The following is a 19935-nucleotide window of genomic DNA, read 5'->3' on the forward strand; positions in this document are numbered from 1 at the left end:
TTTAACATAGCTAAGTTTATTTAAAATTATGTTTCACATTCAACTTTACTTAAAATTATTTTCAATTTTTAAATTTATATGTGTTTTATTGTTACATGAACTAGTTAATTTATGAATATTTTTCTATTAACATTATTTTCTATTAACAACTTTTAAATCATTTTAAATAAAGTTCAATGTAAAATATTAATTAAATGAACTTAATTGGGTTAAAAATATTTACTTGAAATATCAATTTTGATGGAAATATTTGTGTACATTTATATAGAAATTAAATTTGATTTCAATTTGGAGAGGGACAAAATTGCTAATTTTTTACAAAAAATGGGACTAAATTGAGACAAATTAAAATAAAGGGACCAAATTGAGACTAAGAAAATGACACCTGGCATAATACTGACACATGTCACTGTCACTGCCACATCACTCTGTCACTGCCACGTGGCACGATGACAGCTTGACACGTGGCAATTTTATGATTTTTTTAAAAAAATTCAAAAAAAATTAAAAATCAAAAAAAAATAAAAAAAAAATTAAAAATTCAAAAAATCGAGGAACTGACACATGGCACTCCCTCTAACGGCGTCAACCTTGACTTAACAGAAAGGGCAAACGTGAGATGTTTCAACAAAAAAAGGGACCATTTTGAGACTTTTCAAAATTTGGGTACCATTTTGAGATTTTGACTCCAAAATGGGGACCAAAGGCATAATTAAACCATAAAAAAATAAAAAATTATAAAATCATTTTAAATATCATGTCAAATCTTGGATTTACTTGATAACTAAATCTTTTATCATGTAGAATCTTGGGTTCTCTCGATGTTAATACAAAAAAATATATATTAAAATCTAAAAAATTAAAAAACAAAATAATAATATCAAACAACAAATTATTTTATAAAGAACTACGTTATCCTTGATTTTCCCAATGGAAATACGTAGGAGCGAGGTACAATCCTCGTCGGGCCAAAAAAAAAAATTGTTTTAATCTTTAACATTTTTGTATGTGTTTTTTATTTTGTTTGATTTTTTGGGGAATAATAAATATTCTAAACATCAACATTCTACCTTGCACACTTAATTAAAGAGGGAACCGTCTTAAGACGGACATTGTGGGGTGTTAATACCTTCCCCACACGTAACCGACTCCCGAATCCAAATTTGGTTTCGAAAACCAATCTTTTAAAGATTTTTCTATAGTTTTCCATAATAAACTATGGTCGCGACTCCTCTATTTTTTTTTAATTATTTTTGCCGTCTCGCCGCGATCTCGGTTGCGACACTTCCTTAGGAGAGTAGTGGCCACATGGAATGCTTCTGATGGAGATGATTTCTCCTTAGTAGTTGTCATGTTTCATGCTATGTGTCATCTTTTAATGGAGAGAATGTTTACATTGTTCTCCATAGAGTAGAATTAGAATTTATCTTCTACAATTTGGTGACACCTTTACGGTCACCTAAACTTATAAATAAAGGTATCTCCCCCCATGTAAATTCAGTTTGAGATTATTAATGAAATTTTGCAAAATATTTGAACCATTCTACTTGTCTCCAAAGTTAAGGCTAAAGCATCCCATGTGGCCTCCTCTAACTACCTTCCTCTATAGTTGCCCCAACCTCTCTTGAGGGCATCTAAACACCACCATCCCATGACACAAACACTAAATTGATACACTTCTACCCATTTGCATAACTTTCACAAATCATCTTTGATCACCATAACTCATCCACCTTGCTTGAGTCACATAGCTTGGAGGAAGAGGTTATCATTTGGTATTAAGATCTTTGCTTCTTGATGAGTCATTATTTTTCCCTATTTTTTTACCTTTCTGTACCCATCTTGATGGATGTTTTAGTTCTTAATTGTCAATGGTTAATTTATTTTCATCTATTTGTCTTCATTAGGCAAGAAATTTGGATTTTTACTAATTTAGAATTATTTGGTCTAATTTTCATTTGTAATTATTTTTAGGATTTGTTGTGAATAGAGATGGCAAATAAACCCGTCCCCATGGGTATTGCCCGAACCCGTCCCCGTTTTGACGGGGAATCCTCGCATTGACTGGGTATGGGTATGGGTATGGGAAATCCCTGACTTTTTCAGTTCGGTATGAGGATGTGTATGGGGATGTACATATCTCCGCCATAATATTTGTTCCCGCCATATCTCCTTTCTCCTTTAAATTATTAAAATATTCACAATTAATTAAGTAACCCTATATATAAATATATATATATATATATATATATATATATTCTATTTTTTATTTCTTTTAATTATTTGGTTTGACATGAAACTCATTCGCATCTCCAATATATTTTTTATCTTAACATAATCTTTATGTAATTATGTTAAAATGATGTATGTTAATTAAAAAAAATTTATGCCTCACATTTGAACATTTCTATTATGTTTTAATATTTTTATTTATTATATATTTTTCTTTCACATGAGAATGTTTATACTCTCAATTTAATGTAATATAACAAAAATTATTTACTTATTATTATTATTATTATTATTGTTATTATTAATTTTTGTTTAATTTGAAGAACTCTTTTGTTTCATTAAAATAATTTTTCTTATTTTTCAACCATTGAGTATATATGTTGATATTTGAAAAATTTTCTTAGTTCTCTAAGATATTTTTCATCTTATCATACCTTAATTATATATTTGATTTCCTTTGTGCGATTTCTTTCGATAGTCTCTCAAATTATTTCTAAAACACACATTTGTTAGTTTTTTAATATTTTTATTTATTGTTTATTTTCATCATGTAGAAAAATATTTTGATATATTCTATCTAATTATTTTTTATTTTATAATTCATTATTAATCTTACTGTAATTTTTTCACTTTAAATTATGTTTGAAGTTGTTAAAGTTATATATATATATATATATATATATATATATATATATATATATATATATATATATATATATATATATATATATATATATATTATAAAATGATATTTAGGAATAGTATATCATAATTCACTACAAGAAAAACATGAAATAGTGATTGATTTAGTCATTAACCCATATCAGTCACTATTTTTCGTCATTGGTGGTAGTAATTGATTTATTGTCTGAATTAGTGATTAAATTAGTGACCGATTCAATGATCGAATATGTACTTGATTTAGTGACCAATTTAATTACTAATTTATTTGTAATTTAATGACAATTTTTTTTGTCACTAATGAAATTTCTTTTTAATTTTAACCACTTCAAACATAATTTAATAATTAGTTCTCTAAGGTATTTTTCATCTTATCATACTTTAATTATACATTTGATTTCCTTTGTATAATTTCTTTCAATAGTCTCTCAAATTATTTCTAAAACACACATTTGTTATCTTTTTAATATTTTATTTATTATTTATTTTCATCATGTAGAATAATATTTCAATATATTCTATCTAATTATTTGTTATTTTATAACTCATTATTAATCATACTGTAATTTTTTCACTTTAATTATATAAATAACTTTTATTTACTACAATATAAAAGTATAAGTGTATATATATATACATACATATATATATATATATATATATATATATATATATATATATATATATATATATATATATATATATATATATATATATCACTTGAAAACAATAAGCACTTTCATACTCTATCTTTAATTCTAGTATTTTCTTTCCATATTTTTTGCTTCTTGTTTTCAAGTGAAATATATATGTTTGCATTTGTGTGATAGAGGTCACGGTTTATGCTTGAAAAGAGTGAAAAATAAATTTCAAAATATTAAAAGAAAAGGCTATAAAAAAGAAATACAAAAGAGCTAAGAAAAATACATGACCACTACTACTATTTGTTTTTAATGTGCTTGAAATGCCTGCCCTTTGAAATTGTTTAGGGCTGCAAAATCTATTTCCAACGGCTTAAGTGTGTCGACTTTGATGCTAAAAGATTTGTCTAGTGCACCATTAGCTCATAGCTTGCATAGACAAGAAGCACCCCTCTTTATTCTAGTTGTTTTTGGTTTTATTTATCCATTCTAATGCCTTTCTTTAGGTGTCTTTATTTGTGTGCTTAACCTTTATTGATACCTTTTCCTTTTCTTACTTGTCACTCCTTGTTGCTCTCATGTTTGTCATCATACACACCTTATGAATGAGCTTTTTTCATTTTAGACCTTTTACTGCATTCTCTTTCGATTCCTAGGCTCTCGGCTTTTGGTTTATTTTTGTATGTAGGCTTTCTTTTGAGGTGAATGAACCTTTGAGGTGGCATCTTAGAGGCAGAAGACCTAATTAGGAACTTGAAGCCTTGGGAACGAGACAAGAAAAGGAGGAGAGAAACACTTGGAAAGGAATACCTTTCCCTTTATTTGTATGTGCATTTCTTTCCTTTTTTGATTTGTAATTGTTGTTTTGCTTTCATCTTGTAATCTTTGTCTAGTTAGGTGTCTTGGGGGAGCCTTTGGTGTTCAATCCCATCTCCTATTCAGAACCCTAATCTCTTATAGTGAACCGCTTTTAGTTGGTGAGAGTTTTGAATGTTCTAAGTTCTTTCTAGCCTCACCATTAGGCCATATAGTTTAGTTTATTTGCTTTCTTTAATCACTTTCATATTTCCTTATAGTTTAGTGTGTGTCTACTTGTTTATCAAACTTAATTCCCTTTGAAAATTTTAGTGCAAGAAGGCTTGAGGTAAACTTTGGCTAAGAAACACTTGGTTATTAAATAATCCTTTGTGATTAACATTTTATCGACGGACTTCCGACGACAAGAAATCCGTCAATAAATCGCTCGTCAGTATTCATTTATCGACGGACTGTTCAAGTCTGCCGGTAATACCAAGAAGGAATAATAATACACAAGTTTATTAAGTACATGCTCAAGAAAGTTTGTCTTAAGAACAAGAAAAACTAATAATCTTCATAATCAGGAGAAGATTCTTCATTACATTATTGTCCTCTTCATTATTTTGTTGCTGAGAATGAAGTGGAGGGATTTCAGAGTTTTGTTGAGTAGGGTTTGGTTGTTGTGGTTGTGGCTGTGGCTGTGGCTTCTGAAGACGAGCCTGAGCATCAGGAGGGAGATATTGCAGAACTAGGGATTGAAAGGATCGAAACTCAGACTTCAATTGCTCATTTTCCTCCAGGCTGCGTGAAAGTTGTTGCCTAATATTAGTGAGGTCCTCAATATTAGAAGAGGAAGAAGCTGGTAGTTAGTTCAGACTTTCATTTGGACCAGTATATTTTGAAACAAGTTGACCAGCCCCATAAAGTCTTCCTTTCTTTTTCCCTCCTACTGTCTCAATCCAACACCTAGTCCTGATAGAATCATCCTGTGTAGGATCAACAGAGGATTGCTCTTGTGTTCCATCAGCACATGAGGAAACCTCAGATCTGACTTGAGAAAGCCTAGTCTGAAATTCTTCCTGTAAGTAAACAATGAACAATTATTATTTTGTGGTGGGATACATTTAAGAGTAAATAATATTGAACAGTAAAAGAGACTTACATTTGTCTTCCACCTGTTTCAGAAGCCCTATTTTTTTTTCCTGCGATACATTTGCTCCGATAACTTGGAGAATTCGAATGTTCTAGCAGCCTTGTCCGCACATCATTAGGAATGCATTCTGGCCTTTCTCTAGCCATTCTAGCATCTCTAAACATCTCAGATAGACGATGAGAAGCTCTGCTGTTGAAATTTCTCTTAATGGCAATTTCATGCTCTGGTGCCCACTGAACTATCCTCTATAACAAAATTTAAACATATAAAACATTATAAGTATATTAAACATGGAATAGCAGTTAACAACTTAATTTACCTATATATAATAAGTTAGAACACGTTACCTTGAAACGTTGCAGAAAATGTCCTTGTCTTTTTCAGGTATTGATCCCCATGATGGCCAAGGATTAAGAAATTGTTGCTTGATTGTCTTTGTGATAGCTTGTGAAGCAACTCTAGATGGAACAAACCTATAATTCATGGAAAATTGTCAGAAGATGAAAGAAGTTACATAATATAAACAATGAGAATAACTGAATTTAAATATTACCCTCGACCAACAGGTTCAATCATCGGGCGATCCTGCAGAGGAGGGTCAGGTTCTGCATCCAAATCAGGATCAACCATAGGCTGTGGGGCAACTATATCACCTGCAACTGGGGATGGTGCAGACTGCTGACCAACGGCAGAAGATGGGCCACCAATCGAGGCTGGGGATGGTATAGTATGAGGTGATGGGGATGCTCTAATGTCTATAGAAGGGGTATGTAACCCAGTGTGTGGAGCTGAGGAAGATGAGGATGGTATATGTGAGGGTGGTATAGAAGGGGGCCTGAGAGCAACAACAGAGGTATGCAACCTTGTGGGTGGAGGTTGAGAAGATGAGGACGACATATGAATCGTCGGGATAGATGTAAGGTTATGTAACCCTGTGGGTGGAGGTGGAAAAGATAAGGATGGCATATATAAGCCCGGGGTAGGGGTGATGGGTTTGAGTGGAATCTGAAGCACATAATTATTATGTCTCTTTCTTGTTTTTGCAATACCTTTCCCCTTATCAACAGGGGGTGGTCGAGGTGGACCTCCCGATGACATGGCGTATGGAGTTTAGGATCTAAGTATCAAACAAATTAAGATGGTGTATGATAACAAACAAATATACCAACTTAATAACTATTCATTAGACATATTACACAAGTTGAAGTACAACAACAAAAAGTTCTAATGAAATGAAAAAAAAACAAACATATTAAAAAGTTAAGTACAAAAACAAAAAAGACAAAGTTAGTCATTATCATCACTTTCATCCTCATCGTCGTCCTCCTCTTCATCCACTTCTTCTTCAGTTTCATCTCTTCTTCTTCATCTAGATCTTCCTCCTCCTCCCCCTCTTCTTCTTCTTCTTCTTCTTCTTCTTCTTCTTCTTCCTCCTCCTCCTCCTCCTGTTCCAACTCTTCATCATGACCTTCTATGTGATGAAATCCAGATACACGTTCTACTTCAATTACTTCGTTGACATGTGACATTTCATCAACTTGGTAAGGGACATCGTCTTCCACCTCATTTAATTCAATGCGACCTCTCGACTTTGTTTTAATTGCAACACACCAACCATGGTTGTCTTTTCGAGATGGTGGATATTGTACATAATATACTTGTCTAACATTGTATGCCAAAATAAATGGATCAAATGGTTGGTACCTTGAAGTCATGTGAATGTCCACAATATTATATTTAGGATCCGCTCTTGTACCTTTCCTTGAGTGATTAAACCATTCACACAAAAAAGTACAACTTTCTTCGGTTTATTAGAAGTATTATACTCTAGTTCATATATTTTATGAATGATCCCATAAAAATCATCTTCACCTCCTTCGGTAAGGCCCTTCACATGAACAACACTATTTATAGTCTTTTTCCCTTTGCTCCATGCGTTAGTATGGAACTTGTACCCATTCACGAAGTACGTGTGCCATTCTTTGACATATTTCACTGGCCAATTTGACAAATCCCTTAGGTCTTGGTTTCTAACACTTAATGGCTCGTTATAAACCTACAAATATAGAAAGATAGATGTAGAATTATGATACATTAAAATCCATTTGTTGCGTAATTAATGGTACAATACATACTTAATATTGGAACCATTCAGGAAAACTCTGAATGAATACGAGCAAAAGCACTACTCTCAGGTATTTGCAAGCACATAAGGAATGAGCTGGTGAAAATAAATTCCAATGGTATCAGTTAACACATGAATCGATTGATTAACACATGAGGAATGAGTTGTTCACAAAGGAGGATATAACTTACTCAAGATATGGTTTGACTTTAGTGCAATTGATTAACACATGAACATGAGCAGATTTGAACTCTACATCAGTTAACCAATGAATCAATTCTCTCCCTGCATGTCGACCTTTTTGCTGAAAAACAGAAAACGTTGACACATCTCTTTGACATTGAACTTCATTCCTCCAATTGTGTGGTGACAACATGAAGTTGTTGAAGTAATGAGAACAAAAGTATGTTGTCTCAGGTGTAAATAAGATGCACAAATAGAACCTTCAACTCTTGCTTTATTTTTTATTGATCGTTTTGAATCACCCATGAATCTATACAAATAAAACAATACATTATGATGAAAAAAATTGGTCAGAAAATTAATTATAAATATGAATAAGGAGGTCCTTTAGTACCTTTCAAATGGATACATCCATCTGTATTGCACTGGTCCACCCAACAATGCTTCATGGGGGAGATGAATAGGGAGATGTTCCATGGAATCAAATAATCCAGGAGGGAATATTCTCTCTAATTTGCAGAGAATAATTGGAATATTTTCCTCCATTCTTCTTAGGCATTCCTCTTTTAATGTTGTAGAGCACAAATCTTTGAAAAAATGGCTAATTTCAGTAAGAGGATTTAAAACATGAATGGGCAAAGCATTAAAAGCAATAGGAAGTAATGACTCCATGACTACATGGCAATCATGACTTTTCATTCCATGGATTCTTCCCTTTTCAACATCAGCACATCTAGCCAAGTTGGAACTATAACCATCAGGCATCTTAAGTTCCTTTATCCACCGACAAACTGATTTAGCTTCATCTGGAGTTAAGGTGTAATTCGCTTTAGGCTTTAATATTTTCCCATTATCTTGAACCTTCAACTCCAAGTCTTTTCGCTCGCAATACAATCCTAAATCCCTTTTGGCCTTCTCATTGTCCTTTGTCTTTCCAGTCACATTCATAACAGTATTGAATATGTTCTTAAAGAAATTTTTTTCAATGTGCATTACATCAAGATTATGCCTTAACAAATTATCTTTCCAATATGGAAGTTTCCAAAAAATGCTTCTTTTTGTCCAATTATGCCACTCTCCATATCCATCTATCCGTGTTACACTATTTTCAGTGACTTTTGGAAAATGTTTCACTCTTATCCAAACTTGTAATGGTGTCAACCTAGGAGGTGGCCCATGTGTTTCAACTTGCCCTTTTTGAAAGGCTTTAATATTTCTCCTAAAGTGATGGTCATTAGGTAAGAACCTACAATGTGAGTCAAACCAACAACTTTTGCGACCATAATTTAACGTGAATGACTTATTGTGCTCCATGCAATGCGGACAAGCTAATCTACCATGTGTGCCCCAACCAGATAACATCCCATAAGTAGGGAAGTCATTAATAGTCCACATCAAACATGCCCTCATCATAAAATTTTGTTTCCTTGAAAAATCATAGGTCAAGATACCAACCCACAACTTCTTCAAATCATCAATTAAAGGCTCCAAGTAAACATCAATAGAGGCCTTTGGATTGAATGGCCCTGGTATAAGACAACTCAAAAGCATATAAGGTTTTGACATGCACATTTTTTGAGGAAGATTGTATGGAGTAACAATCACGGGCGAACAAGAATATGGTGAAGATGAAGCCTGAATGTAAGGGTTAAATCCATCTGAACATAGACCAAGTCGCACATTGCGTGGATCAGACGCAAAGGTAAGATGTTTACGATCAAAGTGCTTCCAGGCTTCACCATCAGATGGGTGGCGTAACATTCCTTGGCTTTGGTTTTCATGATGCCAAGTCATATGTGGCGCGGTTTGCATAAAAGCAAACATTCTTTGTAATCTTGGGATTATAGGCAAATAGAACATTGACTTAACTACAATTGTTTTTTTGTGCCTTGATCCCTTTTTAGGATTGAGGTCTCATAACCTAATTGATATAGGCTCATACTATTCAAATTCTTGGCAGCTTTGAAACTCTATTCACTACCTTTAATGCAATTCATATTTTCGTTAATCATACCCTATGTAGTTCATATTTTTAGAATGAGATTATTATATGGGAGCTAAAAAATGATTCTAAACTATTCTCATAAGACTTAACTTATAAAAAATTAAATTTGTGCTTTTTTGTATGAAAGTTGAGATTGATTCAATGGTTGTGGCTGTGGCTATAAAGGATGCCCAATTTCACAATTTATCACCCATCCTTGTGGCTGTTAAGGATGCCCAATTTCAGAGTTTTAGAAAAAAGAACATAATTAAACTTGATGCACAATTTGATCAACGAATTGGTTCAAAACTACACCAAATCCCTAATCAACCAACTCAATTAAACAAAAACAGAACACATCACTCAATAAGGGATCGAGACAATAAAATGGGAAAATGGCACACACCTAGCAATGACCACTGAATTGGGAAACATAACCCAACGAGACATGCTTGTATGAGACATGTGTTAGTTTTGAAATGGTTGAAAAGCCAAGAAGGGGGGGGGGGGTTGAATTGGCTAGTTAAAACTTTAGGCTATTTTTACAAGCTAAAAACCTCCTTTAATTGAATCAAATAGATCACTAAGTTAGGATGCAAACAGTACTGAACTATACATTTTCAATCGATCAAAAACATAGTTAACAGATTGATTTTACTAAACAGGTTTTGTTCTGGTATAATCAATCGATTGAAACTGAAAAACAGTCGACTGAAATACTGGAAAAAATGAAGAAATGTGAATTTGAATTTTAAACCAGAAACAATGCTCAAGAATGATCAAGATCAGTTCCAAATGATATACAAATATGCTCAATGCTTCAGATGCTATGAAAACATGCAAGAACATGAAAAAGATGATTAAAACACAAGTTCTTGAAACTTTAAAATGAAAATGCAAGAGAGAAAGGTTAGAGAAGAGAGGACACCATGAATTTTTATATTGGTTCACTCAAACCTGAGCTACATCCAGTTTATCAAGGCAACCTGAGCTTGACTTTGCACTATTTCAAAAGTTTTACAAAGAATCCACCCTTACACTTCCAAAATATGCAAAAACACCACAAAAGACTCTTGAATCACACAAGAATCACACCAGCACAGCAAGAACCCTCTTGTAGACCTGGAAAACCACCAGGCACACACACAAAGCTTGAGAAAGATCAAACCTTAGTGGTAGCACAACCTTGCCTACCACAAACCACTTTCTCCAAGCTTCAAACCAAGCCAAAAGCTTCAAGAATTGATCCAAGATCAATCTTCAACAACTGCAACGCCTATGATCACGAAGGAGAGAGTTTCCACAAGTTTCCATAACCAAATCGTGCTCTAAAATGATCAACCGACCTCTCTTTCAAAAATCACAGCTTTTATAGTCAAACTGTTACGAAATTCAACAGGTTGATTTTCAAATCAATCGGTTGATTTCACTTGACTTAAGTGAAATCAGTCGATTAAAAACTAAATCAACTGATTGAATTTGTTGCAGTTTAAGACTACTGCAGCCAACCTTTTAACCTGTTGAAAAACCATTCTACAAATTAAAAACACACCAAAGACCAAACTACATCTAATTAATGCTTTAAGGTCTACAACATGAATTACAAACAACAAGTACACTTTCTTAATGATGTAACTACATGGAGAGCACATGTTTCAGCCTTGATCACCATGGATATCATCAAATCTCCTTTCCTTCATCAATGTAGGCTTCATTCCAATGTTTATGGCTTCAAGATAGTTCAAAAGAGCTTCATTCAATCTTCATCAAATCTTCAAGAAGCAAACCACCTTGACTTCTCATGTCAACAACATGAACACATTCACACAATGAATCAATCAACTTAATAACTTAATGGAATCCACAACAAAACCAAGCAATCAAATTCGGATCCAACAAAGCAATCAATTCAGAAATGTAGTGAAGTCAGAAAGGGAAAATTGATCAAACCTAGTGCCTCACGTCTCTTGCAAACAACCCACAATATTGTAGCTTTCACGCCTGCCCGCCACTACTAAACCCAACCGGACATCATCTCCCCTTACCAATTTCAGAATCAATTATAGTAAGAACAAGTTTTGGGATAAATAATTTAAACAAACATCATGGCAGTTGACACTTACCACTACAACATTGATGTCGCCGAAGAACGTGTCGCCATCCAAGACCTACACACACTACGCTATAGGATGCTCGCGCCGAAAAATGCACGAAGAAGATGAGACAGCGGCAGATTGCGCCGGAGAATGCATGAAAAGGTCAGGGCATGAACAAAAGAATCACGGTGGAGCGGCACACGCGGTGGTCACGACGATTTTCTGATCAAAACCTAAGGCACTAGGTTTTCGCGATTTTGGGGAAAGGGGTAAACTGAAAATGGTGGAGGGGAAAGTGAAATCTTCTTTTCATTTGGCCGAGAATTTACCGAAGGATCTTCTCTGTCGGTAAATATGAAAACGTTGTCGGTAACTTACACCTACGACATTACCGACGGATCCTTCCGTCGGTATAAGAAACCCAATTCACATCAATATCCGTCGATAAATAAATCATCAATATCCGTCGGTACATCTGTCGGAAAATAAACTTTACCGAAGGATAGTTATCCGTCGGAACATATCCATCGGTAATCAATGAATTTCTTGTAGTGTGTCTCTTAAGGAATTCTTTTTGAAATATAATTATTTATTTGTGCACAACATATAGAAAATCTTTAAGATGTCTAGGGCACCTTGTTACCAAATTTGTTGTGATTTTAGTGAGAAGGCTCCAAAAATATTAACTCAACTAGCCCAAGAACTAAAATCACTAAAAATTTGGAGGAAACAAGAAGCAATTTTGAAAGAAAAAGAGAAAATTGAAAGAGATGCCCATCTTGCTATCCTAGAAGAAGAACTTAGGCTTCTTAACAAAAGATAAGAGAAAATGCAAGAAAGGATAAGAAGTTGGACCCAATCTAAGAAAAGTTCTAAAAATCTAACACAACTCACACTATAAGGAGGATAATAGAATTGTCAATCAATACTATCAACCTCCTACACCTAGAGTGCATATAGGGAAGCATGAAAAATGGCATGCACCAAGAGAAGTGCACTTTTTGTGAAGACAACACTATCTACATAGAAAGTACACTTATATATGTTGGCATACAATTTATTAGTTCTAAGAAGAGAAAGAACTACCCTAAGGTGACCTATATGAAAACTAAGACTAGTGCTACAAACTAAAATATCATCAAAATAAACAACGACAAATCTACCTATACAATCCTGTAAGACATGATTCATTAAGTGAATGAATTTACTTGGAGCATTGGTTAAGCCAAAAGGCAAGACTAACCATTCATAAAGACCAAATTTAGTTTTGAAAGCAGTTTTCTATTCATCTCCATTTTGAATTCAGATTTGATGGTAACCACTCTTTAGGTATATTTTTGAAAAGATTTTGGCTCCATGTAACACATATAACATATCATCAAGTCTTAAGATTGGGTGCCTAATTTGATGGTTATGTTGTTGATGGCCCTACAATCACAACACATGTGCCATTTACCATCTTTCTTAGGCACCAACAACACAAGGACACACCCAATGAGAAAGAGCAATTGGAAGTGAAACAGAAGTTATATCTCACCCAGCGTGAAGACAATTTCTAAATGTGAATAAAGTGTCTAGAATTAAACAAAAATTAGAGTTCTTGGTGTGGAAGCAGGACAATCAGCACTCAATCAAATGCAATTCTAGGGCAAAAAGATTTCAATTTCCTCCGTTCATTCCATCAAGTTCATCCAGTTAACGACCAACTCTATCTAGGTTTCATCAAGTTGCCTCCATTATATTTAACTCAAGTAAATTAAGTACATCAACATTTAAGATTGATAAATAGTTTTAGGGTTCATCAAGTTGCCTCCACTATATTTAACTGAAGTGAATTAAGTACATCAACATTTAAGATTGATAAATAGTTTAATTAACTTCTAAATACCAATTCAATTTTTATTAAAAAAATTATAATGTGTTTAAACTATTTTTCTTATTTTTCATTCAACTATATAATTTTTATCGTCAATGGAACTATGTAATAATTTTTTTTCTTCAATTCACTCGCAAGTTTACTTCATTCTCTCTTCAATTCACTTATTAGTTTACATCTTTATTTCTTCGATTCACTTCTTAGTTTATTTCTTTCTTTCTTCAATTACTTATTTCTTTCTTGATCACACTCATCTTGCTGATTGATTATTGTTTTCAATTTAAAAAACAAGTTAACTAATTATTTTGAGAAGATTGAAGACAAAAGAATATATGATTTAATTTGTAAATTAGAGATGAAATTTTATCTATATAACAACAAAATCAAATAATAATAAGAATCATATCATCTAGTTAATGATTATATCATCTAGTTAACAACAAAATTATGAAGACCTAGAAAATGGTATTTTAGAATTGATAGTAGTTTAAAAGGATTCATATAAATAGGAGGTTTTATAAATGAGTTTCATCATCTTAAAACACACAATCCCTCTAGAAATCATTTTTCTAGAGTTCATTGACTTCTCTATAAGTGTTCTTCTCCTCTATTTGTCTGATTGAAGATCCAAGACCGTAGGAGTGATCCTCGCGGCAAGCTCTTCAATTTTAAGCAATTAGTTTCTCTGTTCGCGTTTGTTGAGTTTCAACCCCTTTTTATGGTCTACTTTTTTATGTTCCATGTGAGCATTTTTCACCTACATGTGTCTATTTAATCTTCTATAAGAGTAACTGGTGATTAGTGATATAATAGTATATCTTGATCATTCTTGTGATGTTTCTGTGTAGATAGAGCATCATGTGTAGTTAGAAGCATTTTAATGTTTTTAGAGCTAGTTAAGTTGGGTAACAAGAAAGAGAAGCTGGTCTTGGCTTGTTTTATGCGTTGTTATTAACTTAATGATTTCATGTTGTTGTTAGAATGAATTTGGGGGTAAATCAATTTTTTTGATAAATCTAGTTTGATTTAAAATTACTTATATGAATTTTGCATGATTACGATGATAGTTAAATGTTAAAATGTTTGTGCTAGATAGGATTGGTTTTATGTTGACTAAGAGAATTTAGAATCTGAGCAATTAACCAAATTGGTACGAGTTTCATATTTTAAAACTATTGTAAACCAATCCTTTGAAAAAGGAGTACCAATTTTATCAATTGAACAACTCCAAGGACCCTCAAAATCATAAAATGCATTTGTTGATGTTTGATATAACGTTGAGCGGTAGCAGACTGGCAATGAGCGCTAGCCTTGTTGTGCAAGTCTGGGAGCATTTTAGCTTCAGGCCGCTGAGTGTCAATTTATACCATTTAGCACTATGACTTTATGAATGCTTTGGCACTAAGCGCCAATTTATACCACTGAGTATCGATGAAATCTATATAAATTTATTTAAAATCATGTCTCTTAGAGTTTGAATGTGATTATTAAATCTAATGTGAAACGGAACACAAATCATGCAACCAAAAACCACATGAACAAATTAAAATTAATAAGTTGAATAGTATAATTTCTTAAGATTTAAGTATTACCTTGATATCAATTAACCCATGTGACCTGTTCCAAATATTTCATTTAGATTTTAAAGTTAATTTAAAAATATTTCTATATATATTTAATAAAAATTTCCATTTTCATAAAAATATCCATATAAAATTTATACAAAAAATAAATTTTGTCTCAATTTAAAGAGGAAAATATTGCTTCATTTTTACCAAAATTTGGACTAAAATATTGGTCACCTACATGTAGGGACCAAATCGAGATTATGCCCACATGGCACTATCACAAAACACTGCTACTATCACGTCACAATGATTGTGCCACGTGACATAACTATGAAGTTACATAGAACCTATGACGGATAGATACGTTATGTGTATCGGATACAACACGTATCCGATATGTTATATATACATATTTAAAAGTGTACAATAATTCTTGAAACATGATAAATATATGATTGTTATTGTGTGAACCCAGATTAAAATCATATGTAATGACGTTTTCAACATAAAAAGTTATAAATTATTGTCATTATAAAAGTACTATTGTTTTATAAGTTACATATTTTATTTATAAGTATTGGTTAAATATCTAAAGTATCAGACACAAATACACGAATACGTGACCCAATTTGAAGTATATGTGCATCATAGTATAACACTGACTTTAGCATTGTTTGTCAAAAACTAACGGTAAAAACCAAATTGAATCACTTTTAAAAATATCAGGACCAAATTTAATCCAATTAAAAAATCATGACCAAATTGAAACGAAAAAAAAAAACTAAAGGATCGGTTTGACAATTCTTAACACAAAGTTTAAGAATATTAAAGTTGCTAGTAGACAACCTACATGTTATACCATGATATCTTCTGTAACATCCTGATCGGATATTACGAATTTAAATAATAAAATAAAGAAGTAAGAATAAATCATCATTTATTATAATTCCATTTCCCAAAAACGCGAGAAATTTAAAACTTTATTTCATTGTAAATTATCGTAAATCCATGCTTATAAAAATTCACACAAAATATCCAAGTCTATCACATAATATAAAAGTTAACAATTTCTTCAAAAACATAATAAAACTCTGATAAAAAAATATCTCCTAGACTAGCCCACGCTCTAGCTATATGCCTCACCAAATTCACCTACAACATCATCTGCTCCCATGTACCGCGTACATGATAATCGCCAAACACAAGCAGATAGGGTGAGCTAACAGTATATAAAACATATATAATTCATACATCTTAAGCACTTTTATATCAAAGGAACACTATCCTTTGATTTCATATCACATGGCCACCACCATGTCATCCATGGTCTATGTCTTTAGACGCATATCTCAAGATGTCTTGTTGCCACACCTATAAGCCACAACTTGTAGAGTACATGCGGGAAACTAGCTACAGACCATACTCTGTAACACCAGGTGGAGTTCCCAATACGAACATAGTTTGTAACGTCCCAAGACTACCAAACTCGTCAGCTACATATTAAGGAGGGCAATCTATCTAGACTCATCCGTATGAGCCACAACTCGCACACTCACACCAGCAACACTTGCCAACCTTAGTCACAAATCAAGAGTTCCTCATGTTCATCCGTCATCCCGAGCCATAACTCAAGAGATGCCATTATGAGCCACAACTCAAGGAATGCAACGTGCTTAACCCTTATCCCGAGCCACAACTCAAGGAACACCAGCAAGCCGACCTTCGAGATATCACAAAAGCCTTGTAGACCACGCACATCGAAAGCAAGTAAAACACAAGCCTTGCCTTTACATTATCGCCTAGCGCTGTTCTGGAGTCACCAAGCGAAACTCGCTTCCAAACCGCCTTGCAGGGGACAGGTGCCGCTAGACGCCAAGCGCCTCAGATCCCACTATCTGTAGGTGTTGCTTGGCTGCACAACCCTCACCACCAGGCACCACATGCTTTTAGAGCCACTATAAATGTAGCTATCCCCTAGCAAGTAAAATAACACCGCTAGGCGCTACACTAGTAACAAACATTACTGGTTTTTCACACTATTAACTAAGTTTCAATACTTTAGTCCTGCAATATCATGCATCTAGGTTGTTGAATTCTTTTATATAAATGTCTAAATACAAATATATCCCCTAGTACCATATCTACCATCATTCACAACTTAAAATATGATATCCCTCAATTTCCCTTAAGAATGCAACCCACTTGTGCTAAACAAAAAATTGACACTCAACTAGTGAAATTTTCATTTCTTTGCACATTAGGAGTGCCTACAGTACCTTCCCACCAACCTAATTTCCACGTCAAGTAATCCCTATTTAAAATCATGTAATTAGTAATCCTTAGCTACACAACCTTAAGTTAATAATAGGCTTTCTACCACTAATATTAACCTAACATCATAATCAATTAGAATCAATACTGATATCAATCCAGTCATCATATGGTCCAATTTTATCTCAAGACTTAAAATTAAACCTCTTCCATGGCTTCCCACTCTTAATTTTTATAGTCTGAAAGTCCCTTGTCAATACCCTACCGATCCCACTATATAAATCACCTTACGGTTTGATTCACTACTCAATACGCCTCCACACCGCAATCCAATTTGCCCCTATCAAGTCAACAATCAATCTGGTAGTCAACCTCGTGCACCTGGTGGCAAATTACATCCCGCCAAGCGGTGCATCAATTTCTAGGGAAATCCTAGATTTTGTTACACGTGCCACTCTCTCCAAAATTCCCAGAACACATTCCTCTAATGATTTTTGCAATTCAGTAGCCAATTGTACATCCCGCACTAGGTAATATCAATTGGAAGTGTGCCTACCAAGCTCACTCCCCAAGGCTAAAAAATCTTTTGAAAACCATTACTCTGATACGAAATTAACATCCCGCCCAGATATTACAAATTTTAAATAAAATAGAATAAAATAATATTAAACCTCATTTAATATAATTCTAATTTCCCAAAACGCAGGAAATTTAAAACATTCATTCATCATAGAATAAACTTTAAAACCATAATTATAAGCTTCATTACAATCATCAAAGTCTAGTAATATAAAATATTACAATTTATTTAGAAACATAAAACTCAGAAAACTCTTTTCTCCCATACTAGCCCCGCTTCGGATCTATGCCTCACTAGATTCATCTACAACATCATCTACTCCCGTGTACCGCGTACACGATCATCGCAAAACACAAGTAGATAGGGTGAGCTAACAATTAAACAATCATATATATATATATATATATACATACATACATACATACAAACACACCAAAGGAATTCCATCCTTTGATTCCATATCACATGGCCACCACCATGTTACCCGTGTTCTACGTCTTTCGATGAGTACCTCAAGATGTCTTGTTGCCACACCTACCAACCACAACTTGTAAAGCACGTGCGAGAAACCATGCTACGAACCACACTCTGTAACACCAGGTGGAATTCCCAATACGAATAACATTCGTAACGTCCCAAGACTACCAAACTTGTTGGTATCATACCAAGGAGGGCAATCTATTTGGACCCGCCATACACGCTACAACATGCACATTCACACCGGCAACACTCGCCAACCCGAGCCACAACTCAAGAGTTCCTCGTGTTCATCCGCCATCCTGAGCCACAACTTAAGAGATGCCATTCCGAGCCACAACTCAAGGAATGTCATGTGCTTAACCCTTATCCTAAGCCACAACTCAAGGAACCTAACAAGCCGACCTTCAAGGTATCACCAAAGCTTTGTAGATCACGCACATCCAAAGCAAACAAAGCTTATGCCTTTGCATCATCGCCTAGCGCTGCCCTGGAGCTGTCATGCGAAACTCGCTTCCAGATCGCCTGCGGGGGACACGTGCCTCGAAGCGCCAAGCGCCTCTAATGCTACTATTTCTACAAGTATCGCCTGGCGGGACAACCCTTACCGCCAGGCGCCATGCGCTTCAATTCCAACTTATGAATGATGTATGCTCAAACAAATATAGAGCAGCAGCACTCTGACAACTTAAGCACATGATCCTATGCACCAATGCAAATTAATATAGCACTATCGCCTCTCATATGCAACAAGTTAATTTATATTGACACACATGCATGCACCAATAAACCAATTATCAACATTTGACTATCCAAAGGAACATTCAAATTCATAGAGACTTACAAGATAACCCAATCATGCTTCATCGGAAGTTACTTGAAATTTTCAAAAGCTTATTCATGCATTTTAAAGACTTCAAAACCAGCAATAATGAGTAACATATATCTCTAGCTACTGACCTCCAAATCAAATCTCCACCGTTCAAAGTGAAGAACTACATGTTATGGACTACCTATCAAAATTTCACCTAAATCAAATGGTTAACGAACAAGGAAAAACGGTGGTGCCTAGCGCCCAAAAATCAGGAACCTGGTGCCTGGCGGTATAAAACAGCGCCCAGCGGTTTCTGTTGCACGAAAAGTATGAAAAACAATGTTTTCCGTGAACAAAAAACCACCCGCATTGTCTGGAGGCAACTCTTCACCATAAGGCGGTTCTTAACAGAAACCCAACAACTAGGTTGTTTAACATGAATTGTCGCCAGGCAGT

General features: G+C 34.1%; 1 protein-coding gene across 1 annotated transcript; it reads right to left on the reverse strand.

Annotated features, from left to right (window-relative positions):
* Positions 1-8200: 8200 nt before the first annotated feature.
* On the reverse strand, positions 8201-9226 carry LOC146888798 (uncharacterized). The gene has a single exon (XM_085665522.1). It carries the CDS (start codon positions 9224-9226, stop codon positions 8201-8203), a length of 1026 nt encoding a protein of 341 aa, XP_085521648.1.
* Between the last annotated feature and the right edge of the window lie 10709 nt (positions 9227-19935).

This window comes from Vigna unguiculata, chromosome 1, assembly GCF_037176805.1.
Source record: "Vigna unguiculata cultivar grain cowpea cultivar isolate G323 ecotype 2 chromosome 1, ASM3717680v1, whole genome shotgun sequence".
NCBI lineage: Eukaryota > Viridiplantae > Streptophyta > Magnoliopsida > Fabales > Fabaceae > Vigna > Vigna unguiculata.

Bases quoted from the DNA above. Each gene is read 5' to 3' on its own strand.
- LOC146888798 (XM_085665522.1), bottom strand. From the start codon at position 9,226: ATGATGAGGGCATGTTTGATGTGGACTATTAATGACTTCCCTACTTAT.